The sequence below is a fragment of the Mus pahari genome, chromosome 19 (assembly GCF_900095145.1).
Source record: "Mus pahari chromosome 19, PAHARI_EIJ_v1.1, whole genome shotgun sequence".
Lineage (NCBI taxonomy): Eukaryota > Metazoa > Chordata > Mammalia > Rodentia > Muridae > Mus > Mus pahari.
The window spans coordinates 31,714,515-31,726,706 of record NC_034608.1 but is presented as its reverse complement, the minus strand read 5'-3'; the positions used below and the strand labels follow the sequence as shown (position 1 = coordinate 31,726,706).

General features: G+C 46.0%; 1 protein-coding gene across 3 annotated transcripts in view; it reads left to right on the top strand.

Annotated features, from left to right (window-relative positions):
- Positions 1–12,192, top strand: part of Dcun1d2 (defective in cullin neddylation 1 domain containing 2) — a 32,147-nt gene extending 19,955 nt beyond the window's left edge. The window contains exons 5-7 of one of the 3 annotated variants that reach the window (XM_021218902.2): positions 6,582–6,664; positions 9,090–9,186; positions 10,158–12,192. In XM_021218902.2, the coding sequence (XP_021074561.1) occupies positions 6,582–6,664; positions 9,090–9,186; positions 10,158–10,237 (260 nt within the window). In that variant the 3' untranslated portion in view covers positions 10,238–12,192. The remainder of the gene's footprint in view (positions 1–6,581; positions 6,665–9,089; positions 9,187–10,157) is intronic. The other 2 variants (XM_021218903.2, XM_021218904.2) reach the window with 2 other exon arrangements.

Here is a 12,192-nt window from a genome sequence, read left to right as displayed (position 1 = left end):
TGTGCCTATGTATCAAGTGTGTCAGAGACGTGTGCCTATGTATCAAGTGTGTCGGAGACCAGCTCTGACTGTATGTTCAGTGATCCAAGGAGAGGATGTGGGATTGGGGATGGTGTAAAGCACACACACACACACACACACACACACACACACACACACGCATGCACGCGCGCGCACACACACACACACACATAGCAGATGAAGCAACACAAGCTCCAGCAGCTTCACACATACACACACATACGTTCATACATTTACACATTGGGTGGCTGGAACAAGGCTCCAGCCATTTTGCACACCTACACACGCATGCATTTGGTGGGTAGATGGAGCAAGGCTCCAACAACTTTTTTTTTTCTCCCACAGCTTGTATATCCCAGCAACATCTTCCAAGCAGTACAAAAATTACAATATGGTTACATTCTATTTTCCTTTTAGTCAACAATCATGAAAAAACAAGATGTTCCCCAATACCTTTACATAAAATACATTATATAGTACGGGTAAAAAAAAATTATTCCCAAGAACCCACATACACTCATAACTGAGCAACTTATTAAAGATTAACAAATCGTAAGCAAGCAAAGTAATTTTCTCATCCAGTTTCTTTTACTGGCAGGCTGCAGTTTGTGGTTTCAAAGAAAAGATCAATTACCTTATCATTTATCTTAAAAAAGTAATCTTATAAAAATCTTAATAGAATCACAAATCTAAACTTTTATATAAAAACAGTCAGTTGTTTCTACTTTAAATCCTGAATGCACATCTACTTATTAACAGTTTTTTATTAAATCACATCAGGAAACTGAGGGCAACAGTGAGCATAGGAAATAAGTCGTCATCTTGCTCACCGGCCCAGTATTAGCAAGAGAGACACGCCAGATAGTGCTGGCCGGCTGCCATTTTTCTTTGTTCTTTTACCACCAAAAATTCTCTAGCTCAACTATTAAGAGTGTACCTTTCTAAACTTCAAATTGTTCCCTAAGATTTTCTACATCAGAGCCACCAACAAAAACATCTTAACCTAGCTTCACTAATAATCTATTTCTCCAGATTATTTCTAAGGGTGGTGATCATTGCTGATAATCTACATCTCCAAGTTCTTTCCAAGGGTGGAGTGAATCATTAGTCTAACCATTGAAAAGATCAGGCACTACTGCCAATGGTACTGCCCAGGGAGGGGCTGGAAGCCCCTTAGAGTTTTCACACAACCCAGAGGTGATGAGGAACGTGGTCTAACGTAGCAGCAGAGCAACACCCTACAGCTGTATCAAGTCCTCAGGACACAGAGTCCTCATGGCTCCTACCTCTCTGAGGCACACCCGTCGTGGCTGCGCTAACTGGTGGGCTGCATCCTGTGGGTTCTAGAGCTGTTTAACTGTTCCTCTAACATGGGCCGCAACACACACGCATGCCTGGTTCACACAAAGGTAGAAGAGGATATCACATCTCCAGGAACTGAATTACAGATGGTCTTGAGCTGCCACGTGGATTCTAAGAATTGATCCTGAGTCACCTCCCCAGTCCCACCAGCTTTGCCTGTGGGTTCTGCAAATCCAAACCCTGGTCCTCACACTTAGTCTCTAGCCCGTCTCCTCATTGTAACTTGTATGATTTCATTTTGAAGCAGTGGTTCTCTATGTAGCTCTGGCTGGCCTAGAACTTTCTGTGTAGACCAGGCTGACATCAAACTCACAGAGATTGCCCAAGTACTGGGATTAAAGGCAAGTGCCACCATGCCCAGACCAATTCTTTAAAAAAAAAAAAAAATGGATGTTTGCATATGTGATGCTCCGTGTCACGCTGTGCTCTTTCTGTGTCACGCTGGCCTCACTCAGTGTGATCTCTGGCCCATCTGTTCCCTGAATGACAATTTTGGCTTATTACTGTGTGTAACTTACATGGAATGGCATACTGACACTGTGTGTGACTTACACTTATACTCAATGACTTCCTGCACTGTGTGTGACTTACAAGAATGACTTACTGACACCATGTGTGACTTACATGAAATGTCTTCCTAACACCATGTGTGACTTACACTGAATGACTTCCTGCACTGTGTGTGTCTTACATGAAATGTCTTCCTATATTGTGTGTCTTACATGGAATGACTTCCTGCACTGTGTATGTCTTACACGGAATGGCTTACTGACTCTGTGTCTTACACGGAATGGCTTACTGACTCTGTGTGACTTACATGGAATAGCTTTTGAGTCTGTGTGTGACTTACACAGAATGGCTTACTGACTCTGTGTGTGACTTACATGGAATGGCTTACTGACTCTGTGTGTGACTTACATGGAATGGCTTACTGACACTGAGTATCTTACATGGAATGGCTTACTGACTCCATGTGCACCGCATTCTTTGTATTCCTTCACCTGTTGACATATCTGGGCTGAGACTGTCACTCTGATTTTGTGAATCGTGCAGTAATAAACATGGGTAGGCAGTCTTTTTACAAGCTTTTGTTGTGCAAACCTTCTTCTTTGATTTAAAACTATTAATTAAATAAAATCGGTGACCGCCAGTTACTAGAGATATTAGAAATAGGTGGGTTTGAAGTGACCTGGTTGGAGGAGGAGAGGTGAGGGGAAAAGAGTGGGAATGAGAGAGGAGAAGGAAGCCGCTGCCACAAGGGGAGAGGAACCATGAGCACGTGGCTGGAAGAAACAGCAAGTATCTGGGGCTCACCGCTGGGGAGGTACCAACCCTACAGCTAGAAGAGTAGATGAGGGGTGACCCCCAGTGACTGTCAAAGCCACATAAAATAACTGTAGTCTGAGTCTCATTTATTTGTAAGCTAGGCGAGGATAAGCCAAAATTGGTAATACTACACCGACTGAGTCTTACTGTGTAGCTCTAGCTGTCCTCAAACTCAGCTGTGCCTGCTTCTGCCTCCGGGCCACTGGGATTGAGGGTATGCACCAGCCTGCACCATCCTTACTCTATGACTTGAGTTTTTACTTTGGAAACTAAAACTCTTGATTTTATATCTTCCTCTCCCCTCTCCTTTCTGAGGAGACTGAGAGAAAATAGCTGTTATATTTGAAGTCTGTCTTAATTCAGACCCTCATCACCCCATTAAATGTTATCAGAATTCTCAGGAGCACATTGCTAGAGTTTTCTAGAAACTTAACAGAAGATTCTGTTGGGCTCACTCAGGCTTTAGGGTACCTCAGAGACAATGAGGCTAAGGACTGGTTAAAGGAAGATGTGCCCACTCCTGAGGTCAGTGGCTGTGTTTGGAGCAGGACTGTGCCTGCTGAGCCTGCTGTACTTCACCTTGTGCAGCCAGGCTTCATTTCCTCAGCTGCCCTTCTTCCTGAGCCAACTGCGGTCATGCTGAGTCACACAGGAGCCCTGCCTGTGGCTCCTGGACAGGAGCAGTGCACTCGGGCCACACTGTCCTGCACCACTGCCTTTGAGATCAGCAGTGAGCGCAGATTCAGCTCGAGCCTTTAGTCCTGGCACTGATGCAGACGTGAGCCGATTACTGAACATTTGAGGCCAGCCTGATCAAGTTCCAGGCCAGCCAGGGCTGCATAGTGAGATCCTGCATCCAAAAAAACAACACAAAACAAAACAAACAAACAAACAAACAAAAAGGAAAGAAGTGTAGATTCTTAATGCTTACCACAGATACACTGCTTGGGTTAGTTATTATGCGTAACAAAACACCTCAAAATTCAGTGGCTTCAGATTATTGTCTAGAGCTCTGAATCTTTTGGGTCAAGGACTCAATTGGACAGCCTTTCCGGTGCCTGGGTGCACAGTGTTCTCTAAGGGTATTGCAGCTAATGGCTGGGCTGGGTACTGTCGTCCTGTGTCCCACACCGGACTTTAATAACAGCAGGTAGCTACTCATATATAATCATGATACTCAGTGTGTTCATGTTCCATATGAATTTTAGTTCCCTAGTATTTTTGAAGATGTTATAAATTAGACTCTAAAATCATTGCCCACTTTAAACTTATAAACATAAAAACAAACAAACAAACTTATAAGCGAAAGGCTGAGGATTCTGATTTGCTTATAGTACACTTGCCTAGCGTGCATAAGACCATAGTTTTGGTTACCAGCATCGCAGAAAAAGAAAAAGGAAAATATGATGGAATATATTTTGTATTTGTGAATATTTCTGAGAGGTGTACTATAAGGGTAAGGAACCTTCTCTAAGATGCAGTCATGATATAGTTAATCTTCATTTTATTAATAGCCTCAGACAGTAGAACTGGCAAGTAAAGCTCAACAAATTGAATGATTTCTTTTATCCAAGGAAAGGCTTTGAGGGCCTTTTCAAAAGAATCCCTTTATGACTGCAAATTAAATGCAGAACTATCAATTTAGTCTTTCCAGAGCACACTTGTGTGGTTTGTCTGCTAAGGAATTGGCACAAGCAGAGGCAGGCAGGCATGGCTCTGCGTTTCCTAGAAGAGGCCCCTCTTGCCATGGGGAGTGGCATCAGAGCCCCATTCTCTTCTTCCCTTGTGGTTTTGTGTCTGTGCACATCAGGATCCTGTGGTGTACAGTATTGGTGGCTTTGAGTCTGGGTTCTTAAGTTACCCATACTGGCCACAAAGTCCCAGTCTCGCTGCGGTTGACCCAGCTGCAGTGTTTTTATGGGTTAACATTCATTATTCTATGCCCAGCAGACAGCTCACTTAAGCAAGGGGGGTGATGATTTCTTGACATGAGTGTGTATGTGCACACATGCATACATGAGCACACATGTGCCCGCTCCTGGGATTGTCCTCAGAGCCTTACAGAAGCTAACGTGAGTACTCAACTGCTGAGCTGCACCTTGGCCTGATTCCTTGTTCTAACACAGACTTGTATGTTGTTACACTGGCCACGGGTAAGTCAGCTAGCTGGCCTGAGATTCTCGATCTTAGAGGAAACCAAGTTTTATACTAATTTTTTTTTTCTTTTTGAACAGAGGATGCTTCTTGTCTTGTGGAGTATCACACATGTATCTTCTAACTAGCCTTACCTTCTAGCATTTTCTTAATGGACTTTTTAAAAGAAGTTCCTAGAAAGAAATTAATGCTAAAACATCCTCATACCAAAGTAACTATGGCCCCAACTTCAGTCCCAAGTCCTACTGTTTGGGGATTTTGTAGTCATTATTTTCCAAATGGCTGCGCTCACTCGGATAGTGTGTCATCTTTACAGGAATATTAAGTGTCAGATGCTCTTGCACATTCAGCTTAGGGACTTTATACGAAAGGCTCTAGGACTGAAACTAACCCAGACACAACTAGATTATGAAGTACGCCATGAGACTTTATTGGTCTTTCCTCCCCCATTTCCCACTGTGAGCACTCTACACCGTAAAGATGAGTTGACTGTAGCTCTCACTAGTGTCCTTCCTGGGGGAGAAGGATGTAGACTTAAAAGCAGAACAAGACGAATCATGTGAGCCTTACACTGTGGGTCCCAGAGGTGAGACCCGGCAAGTCCTTCCCTTGGACCTCACTGATTCTGTCCTTTGTGAGTGAGCTCCCGCGTGCTTAGGTCGGCTCAGGCCTGCAGCACACCCTGTAAGCCCCTAGAGAGAGTCCTAGCCAGTGTTGGTTGCCACCCTTGTACCTAGTTTATCAGTGTTGGTGATGATCACCCTCGAAGTCTCAAACTAGAACACTGACATTAATAATATCTGCCCAGGGGGGATCAAATCAGATTTAGAAGAAGTCTAGAAAAGTGCTTCATTGTGCATTTTGTATCTGAACTAAACTGTTCCCTTAATACAGTTGTCAGCCTGCTTCTCACATGGCTTTATCTGACAGCCATGCGTAAATACAATTAGGAGACTTTCAGCATAGCTGTCTTTTTATCGCCTATGATGAGCAGTATTCATCATGATTGAAAGTAGTCAGGCTTAGAAATAGCCTTCCTGTGTCTTCAGATGCTATTCCTTAGCATATAAAAAGAAGGACTTAAACAATGTGCAAAAACCATAGAGTACACTGCTGTTCCAGAAAGGTCTGACAGGAGATCCTGTTCCAGTGACTCCTTGAAACCCAGAGTTCATTTTCCATTAAACACACACCTTAAAGCATAGATTTGTTTTAAAAGGAAGAAATCACTGCTTTCTGGTTGAGCAAGAGAGGTTGGCTTTGATTGAGAAACAACCTAAACTTTTTAAATATCTTTGTGGTAGTGGAAATGGTTTTCTCTGTGTAGAAATTTGTCTTACTGTGCAGTGAGAAATTCAGAGTCCTCAGACTGTCCAGTTTGCTTGGGATCAGATGGTTCTAAGACAGCCAGCCCTAGCTGGATCAGGCACATAGTTAAGTCTCCAAAACTGGTTAGTTGGGGACAACTGCTTGTCTGTCCAAATAATATACAAGTGCTCCCTAAGAAATTTCTTCAGATTCATAAAATTGGGTTCCATGCCATTTCCAGAAACCCTTGTGTAGGGATCAGCCCTCCTGTGACTGCTAGGGAGGATCACCACGTAACTACTGCTATCCCAAAGGGAAAACGACTGGGATTTATTAATCACCATCCCCTTTTCTCTCTCTACCCTCCCCCCTTCCCCCTTCTCCCCTCACCTCCCATTTCTCTCTGCCAGATTTAGAAATGGCTGTTGCATATTGGAAGTTAGTATTGTCTGGAAGGTTTAAATTTTTAGATCTTTGGAACACATTTCTGCTGGTAAGTGACTGTTTCTTACCTTTTGTGCCCAACCAAGAGGAAGCTTTTCTTGTTTAAAGTGCTAAAATTTAGGCTCTGTGTGGGGGTACACACGTTTAATCCCAACACTCAGGAGGGCAAGGCAGGCAAACCTCTGTGAGTTCAAGGCCAGCCAGAGTGACATAATGAGACTCTGTCTCAAAAACCAAAATAAGAAAGTAAATAGCTAAGACTGAACGAGGCCATCGGGTTAAAGTGCGAGCACAGAAGCACCAGGCATCAGGCAGCGGGCTGCACAGGCCAGCGCTTACAGAGAGCCACAGCGCAGCAGTGCGGGCGCGAGCCGCTCCAAAGTCTCTTTGTCCATCAGCTGTGAAGCTCAGCAGCTCCTATCCTGCCGTCTCCTCTGAGGACTTCCAAACTCAGTAGTTCTTCATTTCTACCGAGGAACTTCAAATCCACAAAGTACCAGAACCACACTTGTAGTCACACTTGTAGCACATTGCTCCGGACTCTAGGGTGGACTGGATCTTGCCTAGAGGTGCCCTGCTACCATGTGTGTGTAATCTGACACTATTTTAAAATGTACCCTGCCCCATACAGAAGGACAGGAGGCTTTTGCGTGGTGCCTTGAGGCAGACTCTCTGCCTGTGCTAGACCCTGTCTTGTAGGGACAGCCAGTTTAGCTGTGAGCTCTCTTAAGTGAGTAGAGTGTGCAAGAACATGTCTTGGATCCACAAACAACAGCCCTGGTGACAGCAGGGATCGCCAGACCGTCACACTGTCTGGACAGTGAAAGAAGGCCATACTTCCCACAGCACATCCTGTGGCCTGGCAGGGTACACCTGTCTCACGCCATCTATGACCCCAGCCAGCATGCACTCTGCCCTACTATGGGCAAGATTGGTGGTTTTGGGCATTTTACTCCCCTCGCTGTTTGATCTAGTGATAGCATTCACAGAGCATGGTCTGTGGAGAGCAGGCACGTCTTGGTGGCCTCTGGAAGGGCTTCGTGTCCAGGGGCTCATCCCGTCACGTGCCCTGGTACTTCTGGGATATTCAGTGGCTGATAACCCAATACCCAGTTCCTACTTGACTCACTGTGTGACCAGGGATGGAGCCTGTGGCGTCCTACATGCTAAACAAGTGCTCTACAACTGAACTACATCCCAGCTCACTTTTTGACTTGCTCAGTTTAGGCAGGTCTTGAACTTGGGATCTTCCTGCCTAACCTAGTAAGTAGCCTATTTTACCATCATCTCAGGTAATACCAAACTAGAGATGCTCTCCAGAGAGCTCCACCGCCACGGGTCTAGAAATCAGAAGGTGTCACCCACCCGCCACATCATGGACACAGAAGCATGCCAGTGCAGAGCCAGCGTCCAGTGATTAGAGGACTGAGAGTAATGAGACTCTTTGCCCCAGAGGACAGAGGACAGAGCGGGGCAGTCAGACCTATGTCAGCTGGGCACTTCTCAGACTGAATGCTGGCAGGGAGGACAGGCTCTAGAGACCCCTGACAATCCAGTGGTTGGTGTTTTAATATACTATATGAAGATGTTCTCCAAGAATAAGGTAAATAACCAGGCCCCAAAAAAATGAAAGAAAGAAAGATTTAAGACAAGGGCTGGCAAGATGGCTCAGCAGATGAGAGTATCTGCCGCCAAGTCTGATGGCCATAGTTTAATCCCCAGCTCCCACACAGTGGAGGGAGAGAACTGACCTCCACAACAGGTGGTTCCTGACCTATACACGTGCACAGAAAAAGAGAAATGTGAAAAGTGTTGAGGTAGCATGTACATATGTAGCAGGCTTAGCAGCTGTCCATGTTACATGTGTGCATTGGCATGTAAAGGCTGGTGCGACAGTACTACGTTTGAGTTGATGAGTACTCTGCAGGCCATCGGGGAGAGCCAGCTGAGAGGGAGCCTGGGGCCCAGCTTTGCCCCAGAACTTACCTCTCTGTGGTACAGGCACTGTATTAGTCTGTGTTTTTGATACAACTAGAATATTAAGTAACAGATTATTTTTAGACAACTATCCCACTCAAGAAACACTTGATGTGTGGAAGTATAACTGAGGGAGTAAGACAGGGAGAAACAGGACTCCATGTTGTCCCGCGTCCTTTCCTCCTAACGGTTTGGTGTTGAGGAAGTGGGGAGGGTGAAGACATTTAGAGACTGGCCTTCTGTGTGACCAACACAGGGATGTACAGTTGTCAGTGTAAAATGGTTTTAGATCCTTCAGTCCTCCTCATTTGGACGGATGGCACCTAGCACGAACAGTTGATGAGCGTCCATTGCCTTTCCTTGTGATGGTCTTGTGTTTGCACTCCTCATCACGTTCAGGAGAGCCACTTCCTGACGCAGTGCGCCCCACCCACTGTAATATCTGAGAGCTAAGATCTGAACCTTAACCTGGTGGATGTTTTTCTCTTATGTATTAGGAGCATCACAAAAGATCAATTCCAAGGGATACTTGGAACCTTCTCCTAGATTTTGGAAACATGATTGCAGATGATTTGTCTAACTACGATGAAGAAGGTACTAGAAGTTGTAGGATTTCACAGGGTTACCAGAGATGCTCACACACCCTACGGATGCTACCTGACTAGCCCCAGAGTGCGGGGCAGATGCTGACCCAGAAGGGCCGCCCACCCACAGGAGTTAAGAGCAGTGTTCTGGCTTACTGCCTTGTCAGCCCCTATAGCCACATAAAACCTGAGTAGCATGCCTTATACATGCTGTCATAAGTCTAGACATATTTCCCCTGATGCCAGAGAACTTCACATCAGACACATCCTCTTGAAGTAGCATTGCTCCCCGAGAGAGGCGTCTGGTCCAGAGGCTGGTTCCCCCCAGGTGTAGCTCGAGGACTTTGTCCAGGACACCGTCGTCCCTCATGCCTGTGGACAGCACCCGTCACTGACAGCATCCGTCTCACATCCTGTCCCTCATCTCTGTGACCTCCCTGCTCAACAGTGTCCAGCTCATAGCCAGTGCCTAACGAGAGTGTGTGGAAACGAAGAGATAGTTGAATATAGACAGCCTGGTTTTCAGGAGCCATGACTATCTGCCAGATGCCAGCTAGCATGAGAGGCAGCACGTGCCGGTGCAGCGGAGGAGCTCGTGAGCTGTGGTGTTCTGCACTGGATAGATTTGGGGTCTCTGGTAAGGAGTCAGAGAAACAATGCCCATGACTAGGGAGTAGTGCTCCCGGGCATTGCCTCCTCCCCAGTGCGCAGAGTCTCGCTGACTGCCTGTGAACTGGCTGAGGCCTGAGAAGCCGCCGTGTAGGTATGGTCAGTGAATGTGGTCTCGAGGACATTAAACCCACCACTCACTCACCCTATTTCCCAGAGCAGAAGTGACTTCAGCGAGTCATGTAGTCAGATGCAAGTTGCATAAGCTTCAGATTCCTTTGTTTCTTTAGATGTTAAAATTGGGGAAAGAATATTTTAATATAAAAATACTGGCATAAGACTTATTTTAAAAATCTGTTTGTTTCCCTTTAGGAGCATGGCCTGTCCTTATAGATGACTTTGTAGAGTACGCACGGCCAGTGGTCACAGGCGGGAGACACCGCCCTTTCTAGATGGAAAAGCCAGATGGAGGGTAGGATGGGCGTGTCTGGAGGAGACAGCTGCGTGGGTTGCTGTGTGCATTTGTCGCTGACCTCAGAGTCTTCCTCGTCCACTCATGAAGCAAACCCTTACTCTGCTTAAAGGCTGCAGTGGCTGATGTGCAGACACAAAGAAGCACCTTGGGACGTCAGGGACATGGGCAGAGCTAGTGCTTTAGGAGACGCCTGCATGACTTGTCTTTACAGAAAGCAACATAGTCCCTGTCCGCAGGGCTGAGAGCATGCTGCCCAGCTCCTGATGTTAAGGTGAGCACCAGCCGTTCCCAAACTGGAATCATGTTACAGTTACGCCTCAAAGCGGCATCCGTGTCCTCAGAATGAAGTATCTTTTATACAAGTCCAAGCTGTTAAACACACCTCGTGAAGGTGGCCTTGCCCGAGAGCCCACTGCTTTTAATCTTGGTATTCAAGATGGATAGTTTTAAATTGTCAAATCTCTAGATTTACTAGATGTTTTGCTTTCATTTTCTCTAGAAGAGCCTGTTGCAGTTTGCACAGGGTGCCTGGCACAGAATAGGTCCAGCAGGTTCATATCCAGCTGTTGACAGGCTGGGAGGCCAGTTCACTTCTAATGAGGTTAGCACTATGGGCCTGGATGCTGCCTCCAGAGAAGTTTCTTATTTTTTTAATATATTTTATATTTAAAAGGACGTTTTCCATGAGAAACACTTCTTTTTGAGTGATGAATTAGATTTACAAATCAGATACACCAGTTCCCGTCGTCACCTGTCTATGACGTCTTCAGTGCTAAGTGTCCAGCCCTTCGAAAGCCATATGCATTTGGAAGCAAATATACGTCATCCAGAAGGAATCCACACCCAAAGCCCCGTCTCGCCTGTGTGCGCCTGGGTCTGTGCCATGTCACTGTGCCGTGTCACCATCTGCTTTTCCAGTGTTTATCTGGTCAGCATGCACTCATGCACACAGGCATGGAGGGCCTGGACCCTACCTGCTCATCTGGTGTCAAGCTTCGAACGTCACTGTGCTGACCCTACCTCACACTTGCCAAGACTTGGTGTCACAAGCGTGCCTTGCTGCCCAGCCTACAGGGCCATGGAGCAGATATGCTGGGCCCACTTCAGGACAGGGGACTGGTCAATGTCTGAACACAGAAAGCATGTCCCAGATGTGCTGTAGGGCGGCTCCTGGTACGGCGGCCTGCTCCTGAGGTAGGAGACAGCTCTGAGGCATGCGTGCCCTACAAGGTGGACATTGCTAGTGAACAGGAATCTCACGGAGGAGGTGGAGGGTCAGAACCGGAAGCCAGTTTCCACAAAGCCAGCCCCTCGGTGCGTGAGATGGCATCACGAGTGGCCTGTCAGCGCAGGTCTGTCAAGGGACAACCGGGACATCTGTGAGAACATATGTAACCAAACTGACTTAGTGGAAACCTGGAACACACCCTCCTTCCAGGCTGTGTGGGTTCCTGAATGTAGTTAACTTCTGTTCAGAGAAGTTCATAGATACAAAGAACTAAATCTTGAAGGTCTGCAATACATTCTTATTTTTAAGATTTAACATTCTTCAGGGAAAGGACCAGTGATATGATTCAGCAGGTTAAGGCACGTGCTGCCCAACCTGAGTTCAGTCCCTGGGAACCACATGGTGGAGGGGAGAAACGACTTCTCTAGTTGTCCTCTGACCTCCACACATGTGCCATGAAACGCATGTACTCCCCACACACATGTACTCACACAATAAAACAGATAGACAGAAAAACAAACATAAATAAATAGTAACTTTAAAGTGTTAAGTTCCATGGGATTATCAATAGGCTGCGACATACCGGTAATTGATAAAGGCTTTTCAAACAATTGTGCTTTCTGTCCTCTTATTTACACTTGAATTGTGCATGTCACAGAAATGCTGAAAACTTCAGACATAGTAAATAAAATATTTTCCCTGGT